A 27,409-nucleotide genomic window follows, 5' to 3' on the forward strand; every position below is an offset into this window, starting at 1 on the left:
CTGGGGCCGCAGGCACGGCAAACACCGCTGGAGTTAAAGTGCTGGGTTACGGCGCGGACGGTGCCCGGGATGGGGACGGGGACTGGGGCTGGCTGCAGGGACAGCCCCGTTGCACGGGGACATGGTAAGAAATACGGTTTCCCAGCAAGGTGTGCCTGGTGGCACCATGGGAGCCCACGTCAACGTGCACTGCCCTGTGTGTGCTCAAGCCTGTGCCATCCCCAGGGCAGAGCACAAGTGTGACATGGGGCTGTGATCATGGGACAGCTCAGGGGCTTGGCACAGCAAGGACACTCCAAGGATCTCCCCCTTCCAAAACCCCACCTGTGCACAGGGTATCAACAGGCTCCTTTTCTCTGCTGTGGAACATCCATGATCTCCAGCCTTCCCATCCTTGCCACTGGGGAAACTGAGGCATGGACTAGCATGTTGGAAGGGATGAGCTGCCCATGGAGTGGGGGCATGAACCAAGTCTGTGCCCCCGGGCTCCTGCTGCCTCCAGCGGGCAGCCCTGCACTGGGCAAAGGGTCTGCCCGCTCCCTGCCTGCACCCTGGGCAGCCGGGTGAGGCTGTAGGCTGAGAAATAAATCTTTTAAAATAAGCTTAAAAATATATATCTCTCTATAGATAGTTTCCCTTTGCAATAAATAAAGGTGGGGGTGCCCACCCTAGGCCTTGCCCATGGCACGCCAGGGCATAGCTGGCTCTGGGGATGCCCCCATAACAGGACAGGGGGCATCAGGGCACCCGGTTGGGGTACCCCAGCTCGTGGCCTGGGATGGGTGGTCCCAGGAGGAGGTGATGGGGAGCAGGCAGTGACCCCACAGAGGGGGAGCTGGCATGGCACCGAGTCCACCTTGCCAGCAGCTCCAGAAACAGAGGGGGGAGTTAGTGCTTCCATTTCTGGGGGCAACAAGCCCAGGCCAGGACAACCCCAAGCCCTGGGTGATGGGACACGGCACCAACGGTACAGCCTCAGGTGAGGGACGTGCAGGCACAGCGTGGCCTGCACACAGCTTGCATAGAAGTGCCAGCCTGCCCTACCAAGCCCTGGTGCAGGGGGGCCGGTCCTCCTCAGCCAAGACCGCTCCGGTAATTAGCAGCATGACACGGGTGACCCCGCTCTGCACCCTCCTGTGCCCACTGGGTGCTGGGGAGATGCTCTGTCCAGGAACCAGCAATCTGCAGAGAGAGAGAGATTTGGGGGTCAGAAGGGTTCCTCCCCACTCACCTCGCACCCCAATGCTGCCATGCACCAGCCCTGAGTAGGTGCCATCCCCAAGCTCACCTAGCGCCGGGCGCCCGCCCCGTGGTGTCCCATGTTCTGCATCTCGAAGGCGTTGGGCACAGCGGTGCTGCTGGTGCTGGGCTCATCCAGGCAGTCCCGCTCGCTGCTGGCGAAGCCCTCAGGGCTGAAGCTGGGGTAGGAGCCAGGCAGTGTGGGGTGCAGGGCCACTGTCACTGAGGCGGTGGCCGTGACGGTGGTGTAGCTGCCGGCAGGACCCTGCAGGTGGGTGCTGTAGGCGGGCAGGGCTGCGGGGGGCGCTGGCCGGCTGCCCGATGAGCCGGGCTGCGGGGGCTCTCGGGGCAGCGTGGTGCACGGCTCCCCGAAGGGCAGGGGGGCTGCAGCCTGAGGGCCAGAAATTTCTTTCTTCCCCTGAACCTCCAGGCTGTCTTTGTAGGGCTTCAGCACCTGGAGGAGGAACATGAAGCATGAGGGTCTCCAGTCATATTGAGCATCTCTCTAGCAACACCACCAGCCCCCATCCCCCAGCTCCATCCACGACCTCTCCCTGGGGATGCAGGGGAGCTGGCAATGCCACAAGGGGCACAGACACTCACAGTGATGCGGGGGAAGCTGGGGTCCTTGCCAGCCTCCAGTAGGATGTGTGCTGGGGCAGGGGGCACAATGAAGGGTCCCCGTGGGCCTGGGGCCACACTCTCCGTGTAGTGCTCTGTGTCAGAGGGCTCAGGGAAGGTGGCAGGCCAGGCTGGAGCGCACCGGACGTACAGTCCCCCAGGACCCAGACATGGGGGTACTGACTCTGGTGGGGGTAGGCAGGGGCCATTATCCACCAGGGATGCCTGGGGAGAGAAGACAGGTCAGAGGAGCCAGGGACGGAGGAGTATGGAGAAGCAGGGAGTATGGGTTGATGCAAGGATGGGGATACCAGGGGAAGTAGGGATGGGATCAAATGGGTCAGGGAGGGATGGGGGAAGTTGAATGAAGCAGGAATGAGGTAAGGTAGGTATGGGACAAGTAGGATATGGGTCAGAGAAAGGATGAGGTAAAAGAGGGATGGTACAGGGCAAGGGATGAACTGAGGTGGGTTCGAGATGAGGCTGGGACTGGACACAGCAAAGATGGATAAAGGGTGAAAGGTGGGCAGGTAGAGGGGCGATGGGGGATGGAGAGATGTGGGTACAGGGCTGGGGAGGATGAGGGAGAGGTGGGATGGAGTGGTGTTGTACCTCAGGGGGTGGCCCAATGACAGAGAGCAGGACGGGCAGCAACACCAGCCCATTGAGCAGCCCCAGCAGCGTCAGGATGGTCAGCACCGCAAAGAAGTACCTGAGGGGGCCACAGGCACATGGGGTAAGCTGGCACAGCCATCACAAACCTGTCCCATCCCAAACATGGCTTCCCATGCCACAGCCCCTGGCCCTGCCATGTCTCCCCAGCCTCCAGGCAAGATGGAATGGCAGTCCCCAGCAAGATGTCCTCACCAGCTGCCCTACATCCCTACCGGGTGGCCACACCCACCAGCCCCCACTACCAAAGCTCTTGCAGGGCAGCAAGTGGCTGGTTTACCCTTCTTCAGTGCTCACCTCATGATGAAATCAAACTCAGAGCCAGCCAGCATGAGGACACCCAGGAGGGTGGAGACAGCACCATCCATCACAGGGGCAAAAGTGTGCTCCAATGCTGCAGCTGAACGCACGTTCCTGCTCCCTGCAGCTGTCAGGAAGCCCTGAGTGGGATGGAAATGTCATGTGGGGCTGCCCCTGTGTGCCACCCATCAGCACATGGCCAAAGGTGTGAGCTTGCCAGGGAGTGGGAACTGGGATCAGCCTGTGCTCACCAGGGCCACGTGGACAGTGAACTCCACACCGATGCCCACCGAGGCAATGAGGATGACCACAGGGATGGCGCTCAGCTTGATGCCCATCAGCCCCATGATGCCAAACAATTCCACAGCCATCATGGCCAGGATGGAGACCTGGAAGGTGGTGGTGTTAGTGAGAGATGGCTTTGACTGGCTGTCCCCTCTCCCTGGCAAGTCTGATCCTACTCCAGCGTCACCTCACTGACCCTTTTCCTTCTATTTAGGGTGTCCCTCTGTCCCATCTTCTGGGGGTAGCCCTCACCCTGCTCTGCATGGATGTCATCAAACCCCTGCCCACCACACACATTCCCTTCATAACAGGTTCCCTAATCTCTTCATGTGGGTCCCCCACTAAATGCCACCTTTGTATGGGTGTTCCCATCACACTCTTCCACATAGATGTATCCAGGGCCCCTTGTTTTCTTCATCAGTGATATAACTGATCCTGATACAGGAGTCCCCTATCCACTGTCACCCTCATATGTGCATCCCTTCCCCCCAGGGTGTCCCTGGCCACTCCATCACCCAATTCCCATGAAGCAGGTACCCAGGGCGACTCAGCAGGATGGGAGAAAGTCTGGATGTCCCTGACCCCATCCATCAGGACCATCCTCATGCACCAGGGTGCGTACTCACGATGATGCCGGCGGTCCAGGGGTTGAGCAGCAGCAAGGCACAGACGAGGAAGGTGCAGGCCAGCAGGATGCTGATGGCCAGCAGGAACCAGTGCCTCAGGCCAATGTACTGCTCCCAGAAGAGGAAGGGGTAGCCACTGGGGTAGCTGAGCACGCCGTGGCGCTGGGCAGCCTCCCGGCAGATGGCTCGTACACTCTCAATCGCCTCCACGAAGTCGGACGTGCGACGCAGCCCGCTCAGGTAGAAGGGGAACTGGGCGAACTCCAGCGGCTGGGCAGCTGGGACTGGGGAGGAGACCACAGGCAGTATGAGGGTATGGGCAGCATGGGTGTACAGGCAGCACAAGAGCACCACAGTCACACCAGCCTGAGTGCAGCCTGGGTAGCCTGATGCCTGGCTGGGTACTACAGGTCTGCGGAGTCTGTAGGGAACAGAATGGGGTCAAGGAGGAGGGCAGGGCATTTTTCTGCCCGTAGGATTTTCGTGCGTTAGTGGGTTACTCTTCACAGTGAGATGCTCATGGGCTGGAGCACACGTGTGTTGCTAAGGGCACAGGGAATGCACAGTGGGATGCTCAGGGTGTGGGGTGCAGGAGGACAAGGGCTAAGCATGGGGAAACGAGGCAGTTTATCAGATGGGGTAAAGGATGTGGGGGGTTCCCCCAGGTGTGGTGAGTGGGTATTCTGCAGGAGGATGCCAGGGGCAGGGGGGCTCTGGGAAGCCCACCATGCTCACTCACTTCGCAGGTTCTCGCCTGTGGTGTCGTACTTGTCATGAATCCACTCGGGGGGTGGAGGGTAGAAGTTGGCCTGGGAGGCAGCAAAGCCCAGGGGGTCATTGCTGGCCCACACTGTCAGGCAGATGTAGAAGGTGTCGGGGGGGATGATGCCATTCTCATCCACTAGTCGCCGCGTGGTCAGCTACAGGAGAGAAGAGAACGGGCATGAGCTGGGCAGCTGGGGCAGAGACATCCCCAGCCCAGTCAGCCCAGCCCTGTCACCACCCACCTGGTTAAAGTTGAAGGGCTCCTTCTTGTTGCCCGTCTGGATGAGGAGTTTGTAGGCCAGTGCCCCATCCTCGGAGCCATTGCGGTAGCTGTCATGGGTGATACGCCCAGCCTGCCAGTCCCTGTCAAAGGTGGCCTGGAGCCCTGGGCATGCAAAATGGGGGATAAGCATCCTTGGGGACACATCACCCTGCACACCACCCTGTGTGACCCAGGGAGTGTGATGCCAGAGGGATGGGCACACAGGAACCCCAAGGCTCAGCTTCCAGTGCTGGGCACCTTGGTACCACCCTCCCCAAGGTACTGCACACAAGAGAAGGTGTTTCCAGAACAGAGGGGAGCATGCAGGCTGGGGAGAGGACTGTCAGGAAGCGGAGGTTATGGAGAAGAGGCATGTCCCTCACCTCGCAGCCAGTCCTGGAAGTAATGGAGCCACATTTTAGGCAGATCGCGGTTGCCCTCCCGCACCACGTACTTGACGGTGCTGAAGGCCTGGTGCAGGCTCAGCAGGGCAGCCTGGGCACCCGGGTAGTGGAAGCCACCCTTAGTGACGATGAACATGTTGTAGAAGGAGAAGTACTTGAACTGTGCCGAGATGAAGGCGTGTGCCTTGGTGTCCCGTGGCACAATGTCCGTCAGGTAGAGGCCATCATGTACCATGGTGGTGCCGTAGAGGCTCAGCCCCAGCAGTGCCAGGAACAGCACCACCACTACCACCTGTGGGGACAATGGCGGAGTCAGGAGGAGTCCTGTGCCACCCACCCACCTTCAGTGGCACCACCAGGGCTGCCCCACCTCACCTTGGTCCGGGTGCGCAAAAGGAGTGGGGCGTACTTCTCCCGGGCGAAATCAGCGAGGCTCCAGCGGCAGAAGGGCAGGGGGACACACTCCCGCCCGCCTTTGGCCTCATCCAGCTGGGACAGCAGATCCCGGGTGGAGCTCGATGGGGCGAAGACCTGAGAGCCCAAGGGGTCAGTGTGGGGCAGGAGCACAGCAGGTGAGGTGCACACCTGGGAGGTGGGTGGCAGGACGGTGACAATGTGGTGGCCTGAGGGGTCACACCGGGTGAAGGCTTGCACAGTGGTGGTGATCTGGGTGCTGGTGGTCACGCCGGGGTGCCCATAAGGAGACGGGTGGCAGGCATGGTTGTCATTGGCATCAGCAAGCTCTTGGGGCTGGATCTGGATGACCCGTGAGGAGCAAGGGCTGTGTGGAGAGAGTGAAGGAGGAGAGAAGGATGAGATATTTAGTGAGCCTATCTTCTTTAGGGAACTGTGGGATCAGACCCATCCCACCCAGTGCTGGTACCTGTAGAAGCAGCAGAGGATGTCGAGCCGGCGTTTCTCCCGGCGGTGCAGGTCCAGGCTCAGGATAGCAGGGAAAACAAAGAGCACCATGGCGAAGTTGAACACAACAACCACTGCAGCCTGCAGGTATTGAGGGACACATGTCAGAGCAAGGTCTGGCCATCCCTTCCTATCCCCTGGAAAGGAACCATGGCCCTACCTGGAGGGAGAAGGCGCGCAGGGCAGGGATGGGCACCAGGGCTGCCATGAAGAAGGCAATCATGTTGCTGACAGAGGTGAGAGCCACACTGGTCCCTGTGCGCTTCAGACACTCCCCCGTCCGCTCCTGTAAGGCCAGAGAAGGACTGATGAGAGAGATCATGGAGAGGCAGGAGAGGCTGAGAAGCCCCTGAGCAGCGCTCAGTGCTCACCTTGAAGGGGATGTGCTGGCTCGTCTCGGTGAAGGCATGAGCCAAGAGGAACATGTCATCGACCCCAATGCCAAGGGCCAGGAAGGGCAGGACCTGCCACAGAGCAATTGCCATCAGCAGAGGGACAGAGACACTTGAGAGGGGACTCGGCCACCCCTGAGCCCTCAGGGTCCCACCCACCTCATAGTACCCAGCTCTTCCTGCAGCACATACCTGGGTGGTGGCTGCATTGAAGGAGATGCCCAGCAGTGAGCAAAGCCCCAGGCCAGAGGCGACAGAGAGAGCCACGAGCAGGACCCCAGCCAGGCCCACAGCCCCTTGGGACTTGGAGCAGTCCCACCGCAGCATGGTGACACAGGCGTAGGCCAGCTGCAAGAGCACAGTGGGTTAGCAGGGACCAGGGGGAGATGGAGGGATGGCAGAGAACAGAGAGAAGGAGCACACCTACCATGAGGAGGTAGCCCCCAGCCACTCGGATGACACTGACGTCAGAGAAGGACTTCATGATGTCGTTGAGCGTGGTAGTGGAGAAAGCATGGACACTCTGTGTGGCGTTGGGAGGGATGGAGTCCTGTGCCAACTGCCAGAGGTGCATCCCATTAGAGGAGTCAGGATCCCCCTGCTCTACAGCACACCCACCCCAGAGCCATTCAGAGTGTCACTATCACCACTGACAGCTCCTAGGGACCCACTGGACCAAAAAGAGAGTAGTGCCAGGACTCATGGCAGCATGAAAAACTGGGCACAGAGGGATTCCATGCACAGGCTCACCCCTGCCCAGCCCCATGCGAGGGCTGTTCCCGGTGCTCACCTCCACGAATTTCCTCTGCCAGGCCTCCAGGATGGCTCCTGCCTTCTCCTCACTCCAGCTGATATCATGGATCTCGTAGTCATCCTTGAAGTGCTCATAGAGCTGCCGGGGGCTCATGAGGAGGAACATGGTCTGCAGGGCCTCAGCGCTGGGGGACAGGCACGCACCTCGCTGGGACCGGCTGCAGTGCCCCAGGATGCAGGAATGGGTCCATCCCCCACCCCACAGCACCCATCCCCACCACAGACAGCCAGGAGAGGACCCAGGCATTCTGCCTCCTTGCTCTGCCTTTCTCCAAAGCGCTGCCTTGCTCACTGGCCCCACACATGACAGCCCCACAGCCCCTCCTGCAGCCGGGGTGGGTATCCTGCCCTGTGCTGGGGATGCCCACACCACAGCAGCTCTTACCGTAGCAGCTTGCCCTGGGAGTCTTTGGTCGTGCCACCTAAGATCAGCTCCTGCTGCCAGCGCATGAACTTCCTGGAGAAGCCATGGCAGCCCCCCGAGAGTTCGGCCGGGATGTCGGGACTCTGTGGGTGGAGGGGAGGTGTCAGGATTGTGGGGCAGGCAAGACAACAGTAAACCACACGCCCAATCCTGGTCCTCCTGGACTGTGACCCACCTGCTGGCTCTGCTTGTTGGGGGCACTGGGGGGACACTGGGGGTCCAGGGGGTCCAGGCAGGGCCGCTCCATGTAAGCCTGTCCCACCTCTGCCTTGTCTAGCAGCTCTTTGAAGCCTTCCAGGGATGTGAACTGTCCCAGCTCCTCCATCAGCTGCAGAGGGTCCAGGTTGCTCCACTGGATGTCTGGGCGGCCCCTGGGCAGAGAGCAACACTGAGGTCATGGGGGATGCCAAAACCCACATGCAGTACTTCCACCACCACTGCCAGCCCACCCCAAGGGTGCTGCAGACGCCCTCAAAGGCAGGACGTGAGGATGCAGACGAGCAGCATCAGTCCCCAGCACACCCCTTACCCCCTCCCGGGGCCGCCCGCGGAATCCCCCGTGCCCTGTGCGCCACAGCGGGCCGTGCCCCGAGTCAAGTAGCGTGCCTGATCCTGTTAGTCCGGGACAAAGCGGGGGGAGCCAGCCCTGCTGCCTGGCCCCGCTTTGTGTGAGCAGTCAGGCCGATTACTGCCCGTGGGCTAACATCTTGATAGAGGGGAGCAGGCAGCCCTTCCTGCCATTTTCCCCTGAGCTGTAGAGTTTGGGGCTCAGCAGAGCCCTGGGGGCTCAGCACAATACTGGGAGCTGGGCGTGGAGTAGGTTCTTGGAGGTCCAGCAGGACCGCATGGGACTTGGGTACCCAGGAAAAGGGTTTTTCCCACTGCCTGCAGATGCTCTGCTCCCTCCACCCCAGCCTGGGGAGCTGGGGGCCAGCTTCCAGCCTCACTCAGCTTCTTTTTTAAGACAGAAAGGACACACAAAAAAGCCAATAACCCAGCCCAGCGCTCCAAAGAGGGGAAGAAAAAGCCCCAAGCAAGTGTGGGCTCTGGGGAGAAACACAGCCTAATAATTCATGAAGGCTGGCTGGGCCAGAGCCGGCCGCTCGAGATTCCCACATACCAACCGGAGCTGCTGCTGCTTCCAAAGAGAGCCCCTTTTATCTGCTTTCGCTTGCTTCACTGAGCCAGGGCAAATCCTTTTGTCTTTCCATAGATTGCTGCTCTTTGTTCTCCCAGCTCCCGCCCCGCTCACCCCTCGGCGTTAAAAAGGGGGACGAGTCCCCATGGGCTGGCCGGCACTCAGCCGGGGTGCCCGCCCGGGCACCCGTGCACTCGGCTGCGAGCAGAGAGGAGTCCCATGGCTGCTCTGGTGCCACCCTGCCTGCCACGTACCTCAGTCCCAGAACACTGCCCAAGCCGGCAGGCAATGCCACCAGCATCCCGTTTGGCACAGCCACCCCAGCCCCACTTGCTCCTGCTCTCGGCAGTTCCCCAGTCTGGGATGAGGAAAACCTGAGGTCCTGGGGGGGCAAAACCAGCCCCCTAGTCCTGACTAGGGATGCTGCGGCCCCTTCCCCCTCCTCCCGTCCGCAGCAGCCTGAATAAGGCCACTATTTCATCTGTTTGGCAAGGGGCAGCTTTCAGAGCAGCATTAGCATGAGAAAGCACGGGGCTGCGTTTGCTGACAATGCACAAGCCGCCCCAGCTCTCCCGGACAAACACACGCGTAAACAGAAGGAATGTGGGGGAGGCTCCCCCAGCCCAGCCCGGGGTCCCCAGCCCCACCACGGCGGTGTGAGGAGCTGGCTGGGAGTCACTTGCCACCCAGCCAGGGACTCTGTGCCCTCCGCGCTCCTGGGCGCAGCTCAGCAAGGGGGCTGCCCCTCACAGCTGTGGCACCGGGGGCAGCAGCCTCAGGCACCTGCCTGCAGCACAGCCACTGTCCCCCATCCCCATCCCTGGCTGGTGGGAGAGCATGGCATGACAGGGATGGGATGGGCAGTTCCTGCCTGCGGGCTGCATCCCCCCTGCAGCAGTGCAGCCCTACCTGTGCCACCGAGGCCAGGCAGGGGAGGACAGGACAGGCAGAGCCAAGTTGCAAAGGCAGGTCAAGCACAGCCCCTCAGCAGTATCCCCAGCTCCTGCTCCCACCCGTGGCACCCCACAGCCCACGACAGTTCCTCACACACACTCACGGGAGATAGGCAGAGCCTCCCTGCAGCTTGGAGCCTTCCCAGAAGCAGTCCAGCGGTGTCAGGATCACACAGGGGAAAAGCTTCTCTATCATCTGCAGGAGGAGATGCGAGGGGTCAGCAGGGATGGATCAGAGCCCCCAGCCTCCCCTCGCCTTGCTGGGCTTCCCAAACCTGCACCTTCCCACATCCAGCCAGCAGTGCCTTCACAGCGCTGGGGCTGACAAGCCCTGTCCCCACCACAGCCCATCCACTGCCATTCCTTGATGGACTGATCCTGTGGGCCAACAGCCACCCCTTGGGGGGCTCCAGAGGGTCATCCACAACCAGTACTCACCCTCTCGATCATGCCGTTCTCAATGATGGGGACACCCGACTTGTAGCAGATCTTGTTCAAATCCCATGATCTGAAAGGCAAAAGGAGAAGCTGAAAATGGGCATATCCCACAGGGAACATGGCAAGGGCTAGAGGGATGTGCAGGGCATGGCGGGGTCCTCGTCCCCCATCTGGAGCCGGACTCACTTTCCGTACAGTGAGACTTGAACCTTGCTGGCGGCCAGGGCCGCCTCGAGGTGGAGCTGCAGGGCCTCCTGCGTCAGGATGTTATCGCCATCCTTCTTCGGGGTCTGGATCAACATCTGGGACGTGTAGACGGATTCCTCGCCCAACTTCTCCTTGGTGTAGCGCAGCTCCTGGCTCACCCGGCTGCCCGCTGTGGATGGGACCATATGTGCCTGTCAGTGCCAGGGCAGGCAGAGCCCTCATCCCACCATTGTGCCCTGCCCATCAGGATGCCCAGGGAATGGGATGAGCAGAATCAAGACTTCACAGCATCACATCGTGCCATATTAACTCACAGGGGCTTGTTGGTGTGGGATTCCCCAACTGCTGCATCCTCTGGGTGCTCACATCCAAAGGATCCAAACAGGGACCACCTCAGGACACACTGGACCAAGTATCCCTCTTCCCACCAACACTGTACCCAGCCCCAAAGCAGCTTGTTGGCTTTGCCTTCCCCAGAAAAAAACCCACAGACAGATGGCTGGTGAAGGAGAGCAGACCAAACCGGCCTACTTCCACCTGTGCACTGTGGTGGCTGCTGCAGATGCCCAAAACAAGCCCACAAAATAGGAAGCAAAACTGGGGGCACCCCAGCCCAGCTCCTCCATGGCACCCCAAGGCAGGTAGGGAATGAGTGTAGGGAAAGCAGGCACCCCAAAGTCCCTGCAGGTGTAGGCTGCCCCAGGAGAGGTTTGGGGACAGGGGAGTGAGGTGGTGCTGGGGACATCACTCTTCCCTGCCAAGGCTCTGGGATCTGCCCTCCTTTGGCAGCAGGAGAGCTCCAAGCACAGCAGGGCCAAGGGTTCCAGCTGAAGCCATCGACTTCATCTGTGGCTGCCTCAACATGGAAGAGGAATCCCCTCCCAGCCAACATGGCTGGAGCTGGGACCAAACCCTGCCTGGTCTTTTGCGTGGCTGAGCACCATCCCAGGGACAGCTGTCCCCATTCTCTTTGAATGTGACGCTTCCATCCCTCCTGCTATAGCAAAGGGGAGACAACACAGCCTAGAAGAGGGCGGGAAGTGGATCCTGAGACATCTCCTAAGAGCACCACTCACTGTCCTGCTCCCAGACCCCTGCCCAGGGTGGGAGGGATGCTGCCCTGGCACATCTGGGGTGCAGCCCCCATCCCAGTGCCACCCACTGGGGCACCCCAGGATGCCCAGCATGGGATGCTTCCCAAGGCAGTGCTGCTGGCAGGGGTGAGGCCAGCTCCTGCCCAGCCCCAGGAAAGCAAGGGGAGGTCACCATTCATCTGCACCAGGACGCTCCCTCAGCAAGAGGCGGGGGCCCCGGCGGGCCTGGCCCTCCGCCAGCACTGAGGAGGCCAGAGCGAGACCGCAAATAAGGAGCAGAATCTTCCCTTTTAATGACTTATTATATGGGTTGGTGTTTTTTTTTTTTTTTTTTTTCCTGCTTTTTGGGAACGGGGAGGGCAAAGCATCTTTATTGTTTCTGGCTGGGCCAGGGAGCAGCTGGTGTCCATCAGATGCCAGTTGGGATAGAGGTTGTGCCAGGGACAGGCGGGGGGGGGGGGGGACGACGACGACACGGCCGCGGCTTTTGTGTGTTTGTCAGAGGGGATAGCAGCACCCAGGGCGAGGGGACGAGGACACAGGGAGGGTGGGTGTCAGGGATGGGGGGGGGAAGCGGGATGCCCATCCCGTTCCCAGCAGGCTGGGAGGTCGGGCAGGAGGTGCGCCAAGCTGCTCTGATCTCAGCCATGCCACCCACGCCGCGCTCGGGCGGGAGGTGGGACACGGCGATGGGGGGGTGCCCGACAGCGCTGCTGCTCCCGGGGGACGCATCCTGCTACGCCCTGCCCTGCCGGCATCTCCGCCCAGCACGGCTGCGGGAGGAGCCACACATCTGCACGCATGGGGTGGGGGCGAGCCCCCCGAAAAATTAAAGAGAGAGGGGAAAAAAAGAAAAAAAAAAAGAAGAGAGAAAATAAAAAGCCGTCCCTTGTAATTAGTGTTAATTTGGAACAGGGCACTGCGAGCCGTCAGCAAGCTTCAAAGGCCGTGAGGAAGCCTCAAATTCCAACACCCTAATTAACCAAAGAGCAACATGAAAAGACAAGGCAGCGCACACAGGGCTGCCAAGGACACTTCAAACGGGCGCGCGCCCGCCGGCCGGCCAGCGCGGAGCGGGGCGAGCCAGCCCGGGAGCGGGGCGAGCCGCCCCTCGCCGCACGCACCCCGGCCCGAGGGGCTGGGGCACCCCTACCAACAACGAGCACGTTCATGAGGAACTGTATGAAAATTCTGACTTTTTTTTTTTTTTTTTGGTTAGTTGTTGTTGTTTTTGTTGTTGTTGTGTTGGTTTTTTGTTTTTTGGGGGGTTTTTGGTTTTTTTTTTTATTCCAATTAACAAAGGGAGCCCTTGGCTTTTTCATGCAAAGAGCTTTCTGGTTCCAATCAGGCGTCCGGTCCTGCTTACTAACAGCCTGCTCTGCTCCCCGGCAGGGTTTGGCTTCACTGCCCTGGACCCCCCAGCTCCCTCCAAAATCCCACAGCGGTACTTGGGGGCAGGACAGTCCCCCGAGGCAGCAGCATCCTCGCTGGGGCTGGGCATTGCTCCCTGGAACCGATGCCTGGGGGTTTCATGCTGGGGGTTGTGGGGTGCAGAGCAGTTCTGGCTGGAGGGTGGATTGGGACCCTATGCCCACTTGTACTGCAAACACTTGGGGTGCAGAGCAGGCTCCTGCCGTGCCCAAGCAGCTGGAGGGGGTGCCAAGGATGGGACAGGGTCCCTGACAGTGAGGGTGGCTGCATGTGCGGCTGCGTCCCATCCACGGGCCATGCCGGGGGAGCCCTCCCCGTAATTATAGCATCCACCACAAAATTATAGAGCAGGGCTAGAGCCTCCCTACCCCCTTCCCGGCCACCCTGCCTGAGCCATTCCCCTGCCACTACTCCACAAACCCTCCTGGCACAGGACCCACAGCCACGGCACTGCAGCCAGTTCACCATCACACAGTGGCACAATTTGTGCCCTCAGCTGCTCCAGCCAAATCAGAGCCTCAGTCCCTGTGCTGTCCCCTGCCCTGGAAGGGGTCTGATCCCAGCTCATTCCACATCTCCCAAGGGGTAGCCAGAACCTCCCAGACTCATCTCAGAGGGTTTGGGGTCAGATGAACCCATGCCAGGTCCTGCTGCCCACAGTGCAGTTGCAAAGCACCCCAGCCTGGGGCTGGCCCCTTGCAGCCATCCCGCCGGTGATGACAGCAAGGGGACCTCCCACCGTGCTTTCCCAGGGCAGGAGGTGAACAAACCCCGTGGTGCCCCGTCTCCAGCCACCCAAGGGTGGGGGGCAGCAGGCTGTGTGTGCCAGGGCAGCCTGTCTGGGTGGCACGGGCAGGGCAGTGGGTCGGGGCAGGCTGCCAGCCCCACACTGAGCCCTCCCTGTCTGGCAAGGGTGAAGGTAAGGGAGGGATGTGGGAGGTGCTGGGGACCACGGAGAAGTACCAGTGCGTCCCCAGGAAACGCATGCTGCGAAGACCACTCTGTCCCATCATGGTCATGGTCAACAGCACTGCCACCACACTGCAGATGGTACCCAGGCACTGCCGGTGTTGCCACTGTCCCACTGGGTGGGAAAGGATGGCAGGGAGGGAGTACTCCTGGGTACACTGTCTCACTTGGCCCCCAAAATCAGGCCCTGTCTAGCTTGGAATAGTGGGGCTATGTACAGGATGTGGCAACAAATGTTGCTGAGTCCCAGATTCGGCTGGTGCACAGGGAATGCTGCCCTGACCCCAGCTCCCAGCTGAACCCTCTAGAAAGGGACTTGGTGAGCATCCCCCTTTCCACAGCACAACATGCTAGGGTTGGAAACCATCACAAAGACACAGCTGGGAGTAGGGCAAGGTCAGGCTGATATCCCCTGGGAAAAGCCATCCCCATGGGGAACCCCCTTTACAGCACCCCCCTGCTACAAGAGGCACCCACGGGGCCAAACACAGACCGAGTGCATCCCGCTGGCAGAGATGCCCATCCTGGGTGGTTGGAGCCATCCAAAAGGATGCCAGAACCACCCTGCAACTCCAGCACGATGCCGCATCCCAGTGGGAGGGGGTCCCGAGGCACCGCCCCGAGCATCCTTCGCTGCAGCTTCCCCGTGCTGAGCGGCGTGCAAGCCGGAGGCCACCTTCAAAGTGTTGTGGGGCGGATTAGCTGGATTAGGGAGGCAGTGAAAGGACCCATGCTGCTCCGGAGGAAGTCTCGCCCAGGGCACACTGAAAGAGCCATTTTTACCTGTCCCGGCCGCTACCGCCAGCCTCGCCAAAAGCCCGGCGGCCCCATCCTGTCAAAACACGTCCTCCCGGCCCCATTCACCCCCGCTGGTCCCGGCGAGGGGGGCAGCTGCGTGGCAGATGGGTGCCCCCAGCAGCACCAAGGGACGGACCAGGGCTCGGCGCTGCCCCAGCTAAACCCGGCCCCACTGAAGGGGCTCCCAGCTAAGTCAAGAGGGGCGGCAGAACACGGGGATGGCTTCAAAAAGCCAGCGGCGGAGGGGCTGAAAGGGCCCGTTTGGGGCCAGCTCCCCAGCCGCCGGCCCTGGCCGAACTCTTTTGTTTAACGGCGAAGCTAAATTAATGTCTTTATTACCCCAAATCGGGGGGCGGCGGTTCCCAGCACAGGGAGGGGGGCAGCCGGGAGCTCGCACCGCCCCGGCCAGCGCCGAGGGGACAGCGCGACCCCCGAAAAAGAGAGAGGGGGGAAAAAAAAAAGGGGGGGGGGAGAGGGGATTCAGTTGGGAACTATTCACCGCTAAGACTCCTGTCAGCATTGACATAAATTTCCACTGGTGTTGGCATTTAGGCATTTGCCATTTCCATATGTATAGGGCTGCCTGTACTAATTATGCTAATCACCCCCTCTGTTGGCTGCTGTGAAAAATGGCCACATTAGGCACTCCACTGCTTGCTAATGTCACTTAATGTGTGGTTGAAACATACATTCATCCCCCTCTGAATGGTGAAATTTTTCCACATTGCTGGCTTCATTCAGGCAAGAAATGAATTTTTTGAACTCAGACCACTTTTCCAGGCCCGAGGGAGAGGCAGATAATAAAACCCTCTTCTTGGGCCCTGGCGCTGCCCCCTCCCAGCCGCCAAATAACATTTAAAACACACAAAAAAAAAGCCCCTTCCCTAAGTCCGTAGATATGTCCAAATTAAAAAAAAAAATTTAGAAAAGGAAAAAAAGCCACTTTCTAGGAAATAAAAAATATGTATCAGTTGAAAAGCAAAGCAAAATGGATAGGGGCAGATAAGCCACAGCCATCTGTAAAGTCTTCCAGTCTCTTTGGGTTAATTAGCAAAATTTTCCAGCCCAAAAAAAAAGCTGACCAAGCTGTCAAAGAAGGGAAAAGGAAGAGCAAGAGGTTTTGCGTTCACTTCCCAAAGATAAATAAATAAAGGTGAACTGCCTGGACCCCATCTTCTAGTGGGTGGGGGGCTACTGGGTGAGCCTCCTTCCCTCCCCCCCTCCCTTCTCGAGAAGAAAGGTTCTTTCAGAGCCAGAGGAGACTTTGGAGCAGAGGGGAGAGCCAGGAAGGAAGGCTTTTGGGATAACAGGGAGCTCAGCATTTCATGGCAGCAACACCCCAGCTGCTCCTCACTCCTCCAAGCCCCCAAGGATGGGGGCTTGGATAGATAGATACCCAGACCCCACAAACAGAGAGAACAGCATGGTACTGAAAGAAAAATCCCACCAGGCCAGGCGAGAGAGTGCCCAGGCACTCAGGGCTGTTGCTTTCCTTCCTGCAAAGCAATGTGTTTCCACACCCCAAGAGAAATGGGGACCCTCTTCCCCAGGACACCCATCTGGAGATGGAGCAGGGACACAGGAGCTATCCCATAGGAGTGAATCCAACTCTGGCCAGATCTCAGCAGGCATCTTGATGCCCCAAACCTGGGGGCAAACTGCCATGAGAGCCCTCCAACCTGTCAGCACCAACTGCACACAACCCCCTAGATCCACCCGCTCCTTTCTCAGCCTTTGCACAAACATCCCACCCCACAAACAAACCCACCCACCCAGCAAGGAGACCACCCACCTCTCTGTATGCCCACCCAGGAATGGCTGTGGCATCCCACTCGCCCCCACTGCTGCTGTCCCACACCCCTCCACAGGACCCACCCAGCACATTGGTGACAGGGGCTGGGAAGAGGGGCCACACAGACACTGGAGAGGGCATTCAGTCCCCTCCTTGCCTTTCTGTTGGGGCTTTCCCACTCCCTATGCACCTCTCTCTGCAAATACAGTCAGCCAGCACCTCCTCTCCATCTTGCCCTGCCATGTGGGGAGCTCCAGGCTGCATCCCAACCCTGTCCTGGGCGCCAAGGAAGCGATGCCCTGTGCCAAAAACTGTTGCAGAGGTCAAGGAAGGACAGAATCCACTGCCAAAAGGTTTGGGGGTGTCTCAACTTTATGCCCCAAGATGAGAACAAGGGAAAAATTCCCCTCAGCCCAAAAAGATGCATCCTATTTCACCCCACCAGCACACTGGGGGTGTCCATGACCCCTCCAGGAACGGGACAGGGTCTTCTCCAGGGAGACTCAGCAGCTCTCTGAGAGCGCGACGGCTGTGCGGGGCGCTTGGCTGTTCCGGTTAGGAATTAACCCGGCCTTCCTTTGAACCAGCCCTCAGCGCTATAAATCAGGCAGACCCATTCACCACCCAGGGCTCTGCCTGCCCAGAGCTCGCCTCCCCGGCCCCTTGGCCCTAAAGACGCCCTGGGAGAGCCAGGAACAGCTGCCAGGTGTCTAGAGGTAACTCAACACTCGCCGCTAGCCAGGATTTCAAAGCCTCCGAGTGGCTAATTGCTTCGGAGGAGCCTAATTGAACATTTCCACAGTAGAGTCCAATTTATGGGGTGACACAGCCTTCTTCCATCTCCCTAAGAGGGATACGGGTCAGGCATAACCCCAGAACACTGCAAGAACCCCTCAGCCAGGCCCCTGATCTAAGGACATTCCCAGAATTGGGGCAGGGGACCCTCTGCTTTCCCACAGTGGCCAGGGTCACAGCCGAGGCTCGGGAGGACATACCATCAGCATGGCCCGAATGCTGACCCCAGTCATGGGGCCAAAGCAGGGCTGCCCACCCTATTGCCCTGTTTGGGGAAGAGGGGGAGGGGACATCAGCACCGTGCTTCCATGGGAAGCAGCTCCCTTCCCTCCCCTGCTCACAGGATCTCAGCTCCCAGAGAACTGAGCTCAGCCTGCAGTGGGGACTGCCTGGCACAGGGTCACACTCTGCTCCTGCAGTTCTGGGACCACACCTGGGTGGGGAGGTTTGTGGGCTGGAGCATCACTGCACGCATCCCTCAACCTAGGCAAAGGCAGATGATTGGGTGCAGTCACCAGAGGCTTCCTGGAATCTTAAAGCACCCTGCCCCTGAGTCGGGACCCACTGGGCTAGGATGACAGGCCTGGGTTTCCATTCGCTGCACACGTACCCTGCCCCAAAGACACCCTACAGCACTGCCTCAGTGCTGGGATGAGCCACACTCCCACAAACATCTCTCAACAGACCCAGATCCCCAGCACCCTGGGGATCCCAAACACTTGGAATCAAGCCGATGGGATACCAACTTTGCCAGCCAAGGAGCAAGAACTGCACTGCTTCAGTCTGGCTGTGGCACCAGGCTCACTGCAGAGGACACACACTCCAACCCTGTCACACACGTGGGAACGTGAGAAAGTAGCGGCTGAGAAAAATCCCAACGCAATTTCAAGTGCTCTGAATCCAACCACTGAGTCTGGGAAATTGTGCCCCACTCTCCAGGGGCATCCCAGGCCCTCCTGTTCCTGATAATGCCCATCCCCACACCAGCGTGATGGGGTGCAGTGATCAGGGCTGGACATACGCAGGGGATACTTTGATCTCCCCAGAAAACACAGAAGCCGAGGCTGGCAGTGAGGCAAGGACCTACAGATGGTTATGGAGAAGGGATGCAGCCCCACAGCTGATACACGGGACTGGAAGTGTCACTGCAAACCTTCCTTCCACATCCTGACCCATGCATGCCTGCCAGGGACCCCTTGGGACCAAAGCCATCTCAGACACATCGTCATTGGTGGTCGCAGGTTGTGCCAAGCCTGAGGTCGCTGGGGCTGTGCCACCCAGGAGCGAGGCACGAAGGGGTCTGCCCCAAGGGCACACTCCCGGGGGAAGAGCCCTCCCAGGAGGGACAAGGGTGGGCTCTGAGCAGCACCCTCGGCATCACACACTGTCCTCAGCCAGACACACATATCCAGAACACGGGCTGTGCACAGACCCGAGTGCCCAGGAAGGGGCAGGACACCCCAGGTCAGCAGTGTTCCACCACGGAGTAAAAAAAAAATAAAATAAATCCAACTCCTGACAGTGAAAAAGATGGGAAGCCATGAGAAAGAGAAGGCTCCTGAGAGAGGCCCCCGGCACCCACATTACAGCCAGACCGCAGTGTGGGGGAAATCCCCCAAGAGCAGCCGCAGTCGCTGCTGGCTGTGCCCGTGCGGGCAGGGAAGCACAGCGGGGCACAGGAAAAGCCGGGTTTCTGGGCGCTTCCAGCCGTCCCCAGGCTTGGCCCCTTCCCCATCCCGCTCTCCACCCTGATGTGCCGCAAGTCCCATTCCCCTTAACAGGAACAACCACAGCCGCTTTCCTGGCCACAGTTCGACAAAACGCTGACTCCTTGCTACCCCAAATGCACAATAAAAATTCAATGGAGCCGGAGCCACGACCCAGAGTGAGGGAACCACGGAGGGAGCACGTCCCTCCTTCAGCAGCCACAGCTCAGGCACTTGCCTGGACCGGGAGGTATCACTGGATTTCTTTGCTACGTGTTGCAGTGAAAGAGGGTGATGGAGACGAGATCTGGGGAGGGGGGGACAAACATCCCTGGGGAGTGGGGAGCAGGTGGGAGAGCCGGGCATTCCTGGGCAGGGGTCCGTGCGTGCATCTGTGTGCAAGCAGCCAGGGAGCGCAGTGCTCTTTTCTTTAAATTAAAAAAAAAAAAAAAAAAAAAAAAAAAAAAAAAAAAAAAAAAAGGGGGTGGGAGAGCAAAGTTGCTTCTATTGTTGAACCAAATCCAAGAGTAGCTGAGGACCACACAGGGAGCGGGGCGTGGGGGAGGAGGCAGCGCTCCCGCACAAAGATGGCTGACACCCCTCCGCTGAGCAACATCTGCCCCTGCACAGCACCCCGCGGGGACCCCCGCCCGGGGATCCCCCCGCCGCGCCCGGCGCCACCGACGGCGCTGCGATTTGGGGTGCTGCCCCCCACCCCGGGGCCCCCCAAAGCCGAAAGGAGCTCAGGAAAAGCAAATCCCAGACCCGTGAAGCGGGGCTGCAGGCATCGGGGAGAGAAAAATCCACGCTGGAGTTATTAATAACAAAGGAGGGGGATCAGCCGCTTCCACTCGGAAACGGGGATTTGCTCCCGCCTGACCCTGCCCGCGCTCCCGTTTCCCCCGGGCCGGGGTCCCGGGCCGGGACTGGCGGCTCCGCGGCGCCGGCTCTGCTTGGGCGCAGGGCTGCGGCCGTCCCCGGGGGTTTTCCCCACCGGGAACGGGGTGTCCAGCACCATCCCCGTCGCACGTGTCCGCACCTTCGCGCGAGGACCCCCGTCGGGACACGCGTGGGGGTCCCTCCGCAACCCAGCACCGCGCACACCGCGCCCGAGCGACCGCGCAGACGGGACCCCGGCTCGTGGGCACCCACGGCCCCGTCCCCCGCGGCCCCGGTGGCGGGACGGCCGGCGGCGGCATCCTCATCTTCCTCCTCCCGCCCCGCTCCCGCGCTGTCACCTGCCTCCGGCCGGCCCCGCAGTCCGCGCCGCGCGTGGGGAACAAAGCCGCGGGACCGGGACCGTTCCCACGGGCGGCCGAGCCCGCAGGGCCGCGCTTACCTTCCACCCAGAGGTGCTCGATGTCGGTCTCGATGGAGGCCACCCGTAGTCCCACGGCCAGCGCCCCGAACACCAGCAGCCCCACGAAGAGCACCTTCCCGCAGTGCCGCTGGATCCGGCAACCCAGGGCGAAGAGCAGCGCCTGAAAGCGGGCCCGCAGCCACAGCGGGGTCCTCTGGCCCACGGCCCTGCCCTGCGGAGGGGGCGAGGATCGGGTCAGCCCGGAGAGGAAAGGAGAGAGCCCCTGCCCGGGGAAGGGGACCCGCAGCGGGGCGGGATGCCCGCGGCCGCCGCGCTCGGCTGCGGAGCGGGACCGCGAGTGCCGGAGGTTCCCCGAGCCGCGGGACACGGGGGTCCCCGCGTCCGCCCGGCCCGCCCCGGGCTCCTCCGCGCTCTCCCAACTCCCGTCCCCGGCCCGCAGCCCCCGCGAGAGCGGGCGATGCGCGCCCCTCACTCACCTCGGGCAGCGGCTTGCGGCGGGCGGCGCGGAGCGGCGGCGGCGCGGCGCGGGGGGGCTCGGCCGGCATGGCGGGGCGGCTGGCGGGGCTGCGCACCCCCCGTTATGTGGGGCCGAGCGCGGCGGCGGCCCCCATGCGCGCGGCGGGGCCGTGCCGGTGCCGGTGCCGGTGCGGATGGAGGGCTGTGTGTGCGCCGCCGGCCGCCCGCCGCGCCTCTAAAGGGGAGGCGGGGGCGGGGGGCGCCGGGGCCGCGCCGCCGCCGCCGCTCCCATTGGCCGCCGCCGCCGCGGCAGCGCCCATCGCCGCTGCTAAGCAACGGCGCGCCCGCCGCCGGCGGCCACACACCGCGCTCCCCCCCGCGCCGCACCGCACCGGCCCCGCCGCGGGGGGGAGCGCGGGGCGGCGGCACCGGGCACGGCCCGCGCGCCGGCAGCCCCCGCGGACAGCCCCGGGCATGGGCATCCCCGCTGGGAGCGTCCCCGAGGGTGGGCACGCACCCCCCCACCCCCTCCGGCTAGCTGTCCCCTCGAGGATGGGCGCCCGACAAAGTACAGCAGGCTCTGCCTCCTTCTTCCGCAGCAGTCCCGCGAAGGGTAGGCAGCCCCCTGGAGATGCCCCGAGGGGTGGGCATCCCTCCTAAGGGTGTCCCGAGTGCAGGATGTTGTGCACATAGCCTTCCCCAGCCACCCTCCTTGGTCCAGGCATTCCCCCACATGTTGCCTCTACCCAATGCTGGGCAGACCCCCATCCCCCCACTACCCTGAGCCACCTCAAGGTCCAGGTATCCCTTCCAGGGCCAGGCATCTTCCCACAGCTACTTCCCAAGAGATAGGCAGCCCTCCTAAAGGCTGGATATCCCACTGTGGCCACCCCACAAGGGCTTGGCAGCCTCCTTACAGCCATATCAAGGGGTAGGCAGCGCTCCCCCAGAGTCTGTGCATCTCTCTAACAGCCATCCCAAGGGATGGGCATCTCTTCCTCAAGACCTAGGTGTCCGCTCCCAAAGGACCAAGCATCCCAATTAACCTTTTCCTAAGAAAATTCACCCCTCCCGCAAAAGCAGGGTGTCCACCCACCACCAGTACCAGCTGCCCTCCCCAAAGGCCAGATATTCATCCAGACCATAGTGGGGGGCAGGAAGACTCTTCACTCCTTGGTGTACCCACAGGCGCTGCCCCATCCCTTGCCATGTGGAGCCAAGCCCAACACCCCAGAGCTGGAGGCAGGGGGCACAAAACTCCATCCATGGGGCACAGGAAGTGCAAAAGGGTCAGAGACAAATGCCACCCACAATTTGTGGGATAGTTAGGATTGTTTCTCTGCTCCTTTCACTCCTTTCTCAGTTCTTTATTGGTTGGACCTGGTGCTGCTCTGACCAGGAAAGCTGCCCCAAAGAGCTGCTGAGGGCACCCAGGGAGGTCGGTAAACCAACATGGAGCAGCACCCAATCCATGTGCAATCCCCCATCAGTCCCTGAGCAATACTGGAGATGCCCAACCTGGTGTTTTCCTGGCCAAAAATGGGGGACACCCCAATAAAAAAACTGAGTTCCTGGGGTAATTTCTCCATGCCCCCCCAGTCTCAGCCCCCACCAGCCCAGCGTGCTGCTGCCGAGCTCTCCTGGGCCTTTAGCAGCACGTAAAGGGTTTCTCCCTCATCCAGCGATAGGCCTGTAGCATCTGGCATGTCCCCAAATACAGAAGGGAAACGGCTATTCAGCACTTCTGCTGCCTGATTGCTATTAACAGCTCCACCATTCCCCTTCCCGGTGGACCAGCACTACTGCTGGGCTGCTGCAGCTTTTTATCAACTTAATATTTAAAAAGTAAGTTGTCATCCTCCTTTCTATCATGGCTAGTTCCCCCTCCCCATGCTCTCCATCAGCTCCCTATCTGTCATCATTGGTTTCCACCTGGGGCTCCCCTATCCCTGCCCTGCACCCTGGGAAATGTCATCAGTGTCCTTGGAAAAGTCATGGAAGGGCCCATGGAGACCTGTTCATTGTCTGCCAGGGCCTGGGGATGAGCTGGCTCTGCCCATCACAGGGTATCAAAGGTTTCCCTTGGACATAGGCACCCAGTGCTCCAGGATCAGCTTCCATTAGCTGGCTCACACAGGCTGGCACCAGGGTGCTGTGCCAAAGGAGCACCATGCGGGACAGGATCACCCCTGCTCCACACCATGCACCCCTGCCCACCCACTGCCACTGTGGTCCCGCACTGGGGACCAGCTGTCCCCCAGGACCTGAGTGCCCTGGCAGCACTGTCACAGTGTGCTGACTTGCACCCTAAACAAGAGGCCATAAGCAGAAGGGCAGCTGGTTTAGGGATCCCAAAATTTGCAGCAGGAGTGACAATACCAGTGACAGGCCAGATCCTGCCACACCAATGAGGATTGAAAACCCAACTGGAAAACGCCTGTGGGCAGGACGGGGCTCAGCCTGCCCTGCCCTGACGCCACAGAGATGAGCTTTAAGTCTCCCTGCAGGGCACTTATTTCTCCCAGAGCCACCCGAGAGGGGACTGGGAGCCCTGCGGGCCACCGGCCCTGGGGGAGCAGGATGGGGAGCAGCAGCTCGGCTCGCACGCAGGGAGACTTCTCCTGCCGCTTCTTGCTGACCGGCTGTTTTATATCAAGGCGGGAGGGGGGATTTGCTGTTCTAGATGGTATTTTAATGGGCAGGCAGGCAGCTGGAGCCTGGGAGAAGCCTGCTTTACATTGTTTGGGGTTGTAACAAATAAATTCAATTAAAGGCAAATGGCTCCGCGCAGCCCCCACCCTGCGCAGTGTCTCTGTGGCACTGCTGGCTGTGGGAGCCCCGCACAGGGGCCACCCGGGGCTCTGCCCACCCTCGCCCCTCGGCCCCGCCGCAGGGACATGCTGGGTGAGCTGGCAGGATGCGGTGGGAACTGGGAAGCACAGGGCACTGCACCCACAGAGTACTCACAGAGAGGATGGAGTGTCCGGGGAGTCCACCCTGTCCCCACACTGAGTGTCCCACCCTGTTGAGCAAAGGAAATGTGAAAATCCCCGTGGCAGGAGCCCCGCCACAGCGAGCACTCCTCAGGAAGGGCAGCCCAGGACACCAGCCTCGGCGGGCAGCAGCATCCTCCGGGCAAACAGAGACTGGGCAGAGACTGGGGTGTGGAACTGAGCTTTGCATGGCCACCATGCAGCCCCAGAGCCCCACGGCTGGGGGGAGAAGCTGAGGGGACTTGGCAGGGACATGCTAGAGCCTCAGCACGCTGTAAACAGCCGCCGCCGCAGCAGCAACTCCTCTGCCGGGAGCCAGCGCCGGGCGTTAGTTAGTTGGAAACCAGATGGTGCTCTCCCAACCACCGGCACAGCCCACTGGCCACGGCCCGGAGCCAGGCACAGGCTCCCAGGGACCCCAGGGCTGCACAGCACCCAGCACTGCGACCCAGAGGAGGATGGAGAGCTGGGGGTGCAGGGGAGGCCCACAGATGGACGGGGAGTGTCAATGTGTTCCCGGCCCCACTGCCTCCTCAGCCAGTACTGTGTGTGTCCCTTGCACAAGGGATGGAGAAGGGAGGTAGAATCCACCAGAGAGGATTGGAGATAGGGTGTTAACATCCCTAAAAATCCCCATGCATCTCTGTGAACCATGCTGTGCCTCAGTTTCCCTGTGTGTCCCAAACAGCAGGGAACAACCAACAGCTGCTCCACAGGTCAGAGTCCACGTCATCCCCCCAGACAGGGATAAGATAGCAGGGAAGGGATAAAGCCCCATCTCCAAGGCCAGGGAAAGCCTGAGCAGTCCCTGGCACATCACATCTGGAGTAACTCTCCATGGGAAATACAACATGGAATACAGACAGCAAGCCCCTATCCCAGCCCCACCAGCAAGACCTGGGGCTCCAAGCTTTTCCCCACTCTTCAGCGGTCTTGGGAGCAGGTGCACCAAGGATATAGTAGACCCATCTCAGCCCTGAGATTTTGGGGGGGTCTGCAGCAAGAAGACAAACAGCTGGGGCTGGGGAGGGGCTGGGGGCAAGGACGGCATCCCTGGTAGCCGTGGCGGGGGTCCTGTGGTGTTTACAGAGCTTAAAACCCGCCTAAGCCCCGCAAGGCCACGGCGCACAATAGTGTGTGGACGTGGTGACACCGGCCGTCCCCACACCACCTTGGAAGACAGAGAGCCCTGCCACCCACCGCCAGCACCGGGATTAATTATGATAATGTAGTTCTTTCCCCCTTTGTCACCCTAATGAATGGGCCCCTTTAGGATTTTAAGGCCTTTGTTTGGTGCCTCTTTACTGCGGTATTGTAGGATGGGGACTAGCAGGTGGCAGGTCCCCAAACAGCCCCTTTTGTCTCCTTTGGGGGCTGTTTTGTGGTGGGGTTGGGGAGGGGGATGCGAGGATGCAGGAGCGGGGATGTGCTGCAAGGGAGCTCCTGGACGGAACCGCAGCACCCGCGCCATGGCTGTGGGGCTGTGGCACCCCATGCTGGGCACGGTGGCTTTGGGGATCGCCAGACCTGGCTGTGCCCGAGCCACCCGTGCCCTGGCCTGCTCAGTGGGCAGATGCAGGGAGCCACAGTCTGAGCCCCTGCCTTGATCTTTTAGTGCCTGGGCAAATCAATTACCCAGCAGAAAAGTCCCTAAATCCCACCATAAAACCCGTTTAGCAGCCACGGTGGCGCTCGCCAGGCCCTGGGCAAATCTTGCCCTATGCCGGCATGGAGCTGGAGCGATTTTCCACAGGGACAGTGGGTAACTGTTGCCGGGGAAGGTCGGGCTGCAGGCATAGCTGCACAGCATCTCCCCACTCCCAGGAGGCAGATGGGGGCTCCCCAGGAGGCCTGGCTGCACTCAGACCCTTCCAAGATCTCCACAACTCTGTTCCCTTCTACACCAGTCTGTCCCCCTCCACATCCCCTGAGCGCAGGAGCAGCTGGGGATGTGACAGCACCAGGTGTGGCACTGGGGGCCGGGGAGAGACAGGTGAGCTGGCACAGAGGCATAGGGAGCAGGGACAGGGCAGGGCACAGAGACACCCGAATGGCAATGCCCTGTGCCAGGGTGGATCCATGGGCTTTGTGTCAGGGCCATTGGCTGTGCTCAGCACAGAGCATGGTGGCACCACGGTTGTGATGCCGGAGCCTTGCTTCCTCCTATGCAGACACACGGAAGCATCTTTAACACCAATGCCAGCACAGGGACGACACCAGTACAGGATTGAGGAGCCTGGGGATGGTTGACACCCCCCTGATTGCAGGCTGGGCTGGGTGGCTCCTTCAGGATGCCCAGGAGCACTGGGAACACGGCACGGTTCTGCTTGCGGGCATCGTCAAGTGCCGAGCACTGTGAATCCCTCTGCTGTGCTGTGCCTTCCGGCACGGGGGACCCAGGCTGCCGTGTCCCCCTGGGCAGAGGGGCTCCATGAGGAGGGGGGAGATCTTGGCCAGGCACTCCCGGGGGCTGCAAACTGGTGAGCAGCGGGGTGGTAAAACGGTGACAAGTAATTGGTGTCCCGGCCAGTCCTTTCATGCCGACGCCGTTTTATGGGTGAGGAAATTGCTTGTGAGTCAGGAACACAGGAGACAAATTTAGGAAGTGCTCTCTGAATGTGCCGGGGTCAGGCGCCGAGGCCGAGTGCTTGAAACCTGGGTGGCCTCGCCGCTCGCCCCGCGTTCCCCCCCCGGCTCCTCGGCATGGGAAAGCAGACCTTTTATCTTATCACTGCTCTTCCGCCGCCCCGGCCTCCCCCGCACGGCCCCCTCCCGGCACCGCCGCTCGCGCAGCAGACACAATGCGCGCCGGCGGCCAAGCGCGCACCCGTGACCCTGCGGGAGCGCCTGGCACAGGGGGCTGCTCCCACCCGCCTGCCAAAGGGCTCAGCATCCTCTGCATCGCTCCGCATTCCCCTGTCCGACGGCACCTTGCTGGCCAGAGGGCTGGCACAAGGCGCCGTAGGATGAGGGGACACGGCATCCTACCCCTTCTCAGGAACCAGCCCTGGCACAAGCCGCTGTGGCCCCAGGGATGCAGTGATGGGGAACCGCTGGTGCAAAGGTGTCCATATACCATGGGGTGGCTGGTCCTCATCCCGCTGACAAAGGTACTAGAGCAGGCAAACTCCCCGTGCTGCACTGCTGCCAGCCTTCATCACATTCCCCCACATGCTGGGAAGTTAGTACTCCCTTTTTCTCCCTTTTAACCGGGAGGAAAGGCCTCGGCTCCGTTAAGGTGCACCCGAATACAGCTGCCGGCTACCTTGAGCGCGCAGCCCCCATTCCCATCCCCGGCCGCGGCCGAGCCGCCGCATCGGGCGGTTTGGATGTATTTTTCTTGATCGCTGGCCAAGCGCTCTCTCCTGCAAAGCAGCATGTTTCTCATTTTCTGTAGGTTTAACTCCAAATTAATTTGTAAGTGATCTAGGTTTCTTGTTCCCCGAAAGATACCTAATAGCGGGGGGAGAGCTCCTGCCAACCGAAACGTCTCAGCGGGGTAAAGGAAAAGCAGGAAAAAGAATCCCAGGAACTGTGACCCCTGGTGGGTATTTAACAAGGTGTCAGGGCAAGGGATTTTCGGAGCCAACTAAG

General features: G+C 60.7%; 1 protein-coding gene across 1 annotated transcript; it reads right to left on the reverse strand.

The window, feature by feature from the left end:
• Window positions 1–24: 24 nt before the first annotated feature.
• PTCH2 (patched 2) lies at window positions 25–21,032 on the reverse strand. Its single transcript, XM_079313308.1, has 24 exons — window positions 20,843–21,032; window positions 20,385–20,577; window positions 10,440–10,629; window positions 10,254–10,323; window positions 9,920–10,011; window positions 7,900–8,095; window positions 7,686–7,807; window positions 7,278–7,425; window positions 6,915–7,046; window positions 6,680–6,835; window positions 6,467–6,559; window positions 6,256–6,381; window positions 6,058–6,176; window positions 5,550–5,955; window positions 5,154–5,466; window positions 4,751–4,893; window positions 4,483–4,663; window positions 3,744–4,027; window positions 3,084–3,221; window positions 2,830–2,972; window positions 2,473–2,572; window positions 1,843–2,085; window positions 1,289–1,693; window positions 25–1,182 (listed from the first exon to the last, which is right to left on the reverse strand). Exons 1-23 carry the CDS (start codon window positions 20,909–20,911, stop codon window positions 1,289–1,291), a joined length of 4,062 nt encoding a protein of 1,353 aa, XP_079169434.1. The 5' UTR covers window positions 20,912–21,032; the 3' UTR covers window positions 25–1,182.
• Between the last annotated feature and the right edge of the window lie 6,377 nt (window positions 21,033–27,409).

Source organism: Erithacus rubecula (assembly GCF_903797595.1).
Source record: "Erithacus rubecula genome assembly, chromosome: 10".
In the NCBI taxonomy this organism is placed as follows: domain Eukaryota; kingdom Metazoa; phylum Chordata; class Aves; order Passeriformes; family Muscicapidae; genus Erithacus; species Erithacus rubecula.

Excerpts from the sequence above, each read along its gene's own strand:
- PTCH2 (XM_079313308.1), bottom strand. The coding sequence starts at position 20,911 with ATGCCGGCCGAGCCCCCCCGCGCCGCGCCGCCGCCGCTCCGCGCCGCC. Across the intron at positions 20,578-20,842 it reads GCCGCAAGCCGCTGCCCGAG|GGCAGGGCCGTGGGCCAGAG; the intron begins GTGAGTGAGGGG and ends CCCCCTCCGCAG. Across the intron at positions 10,012-10,253 it reads AGAACGGCATGATCGAGAGG|ATGATAGAGAAGCTTTTCCC; the intron begins GTGAGTACTGGT and ends CTCCTCCTGCAG.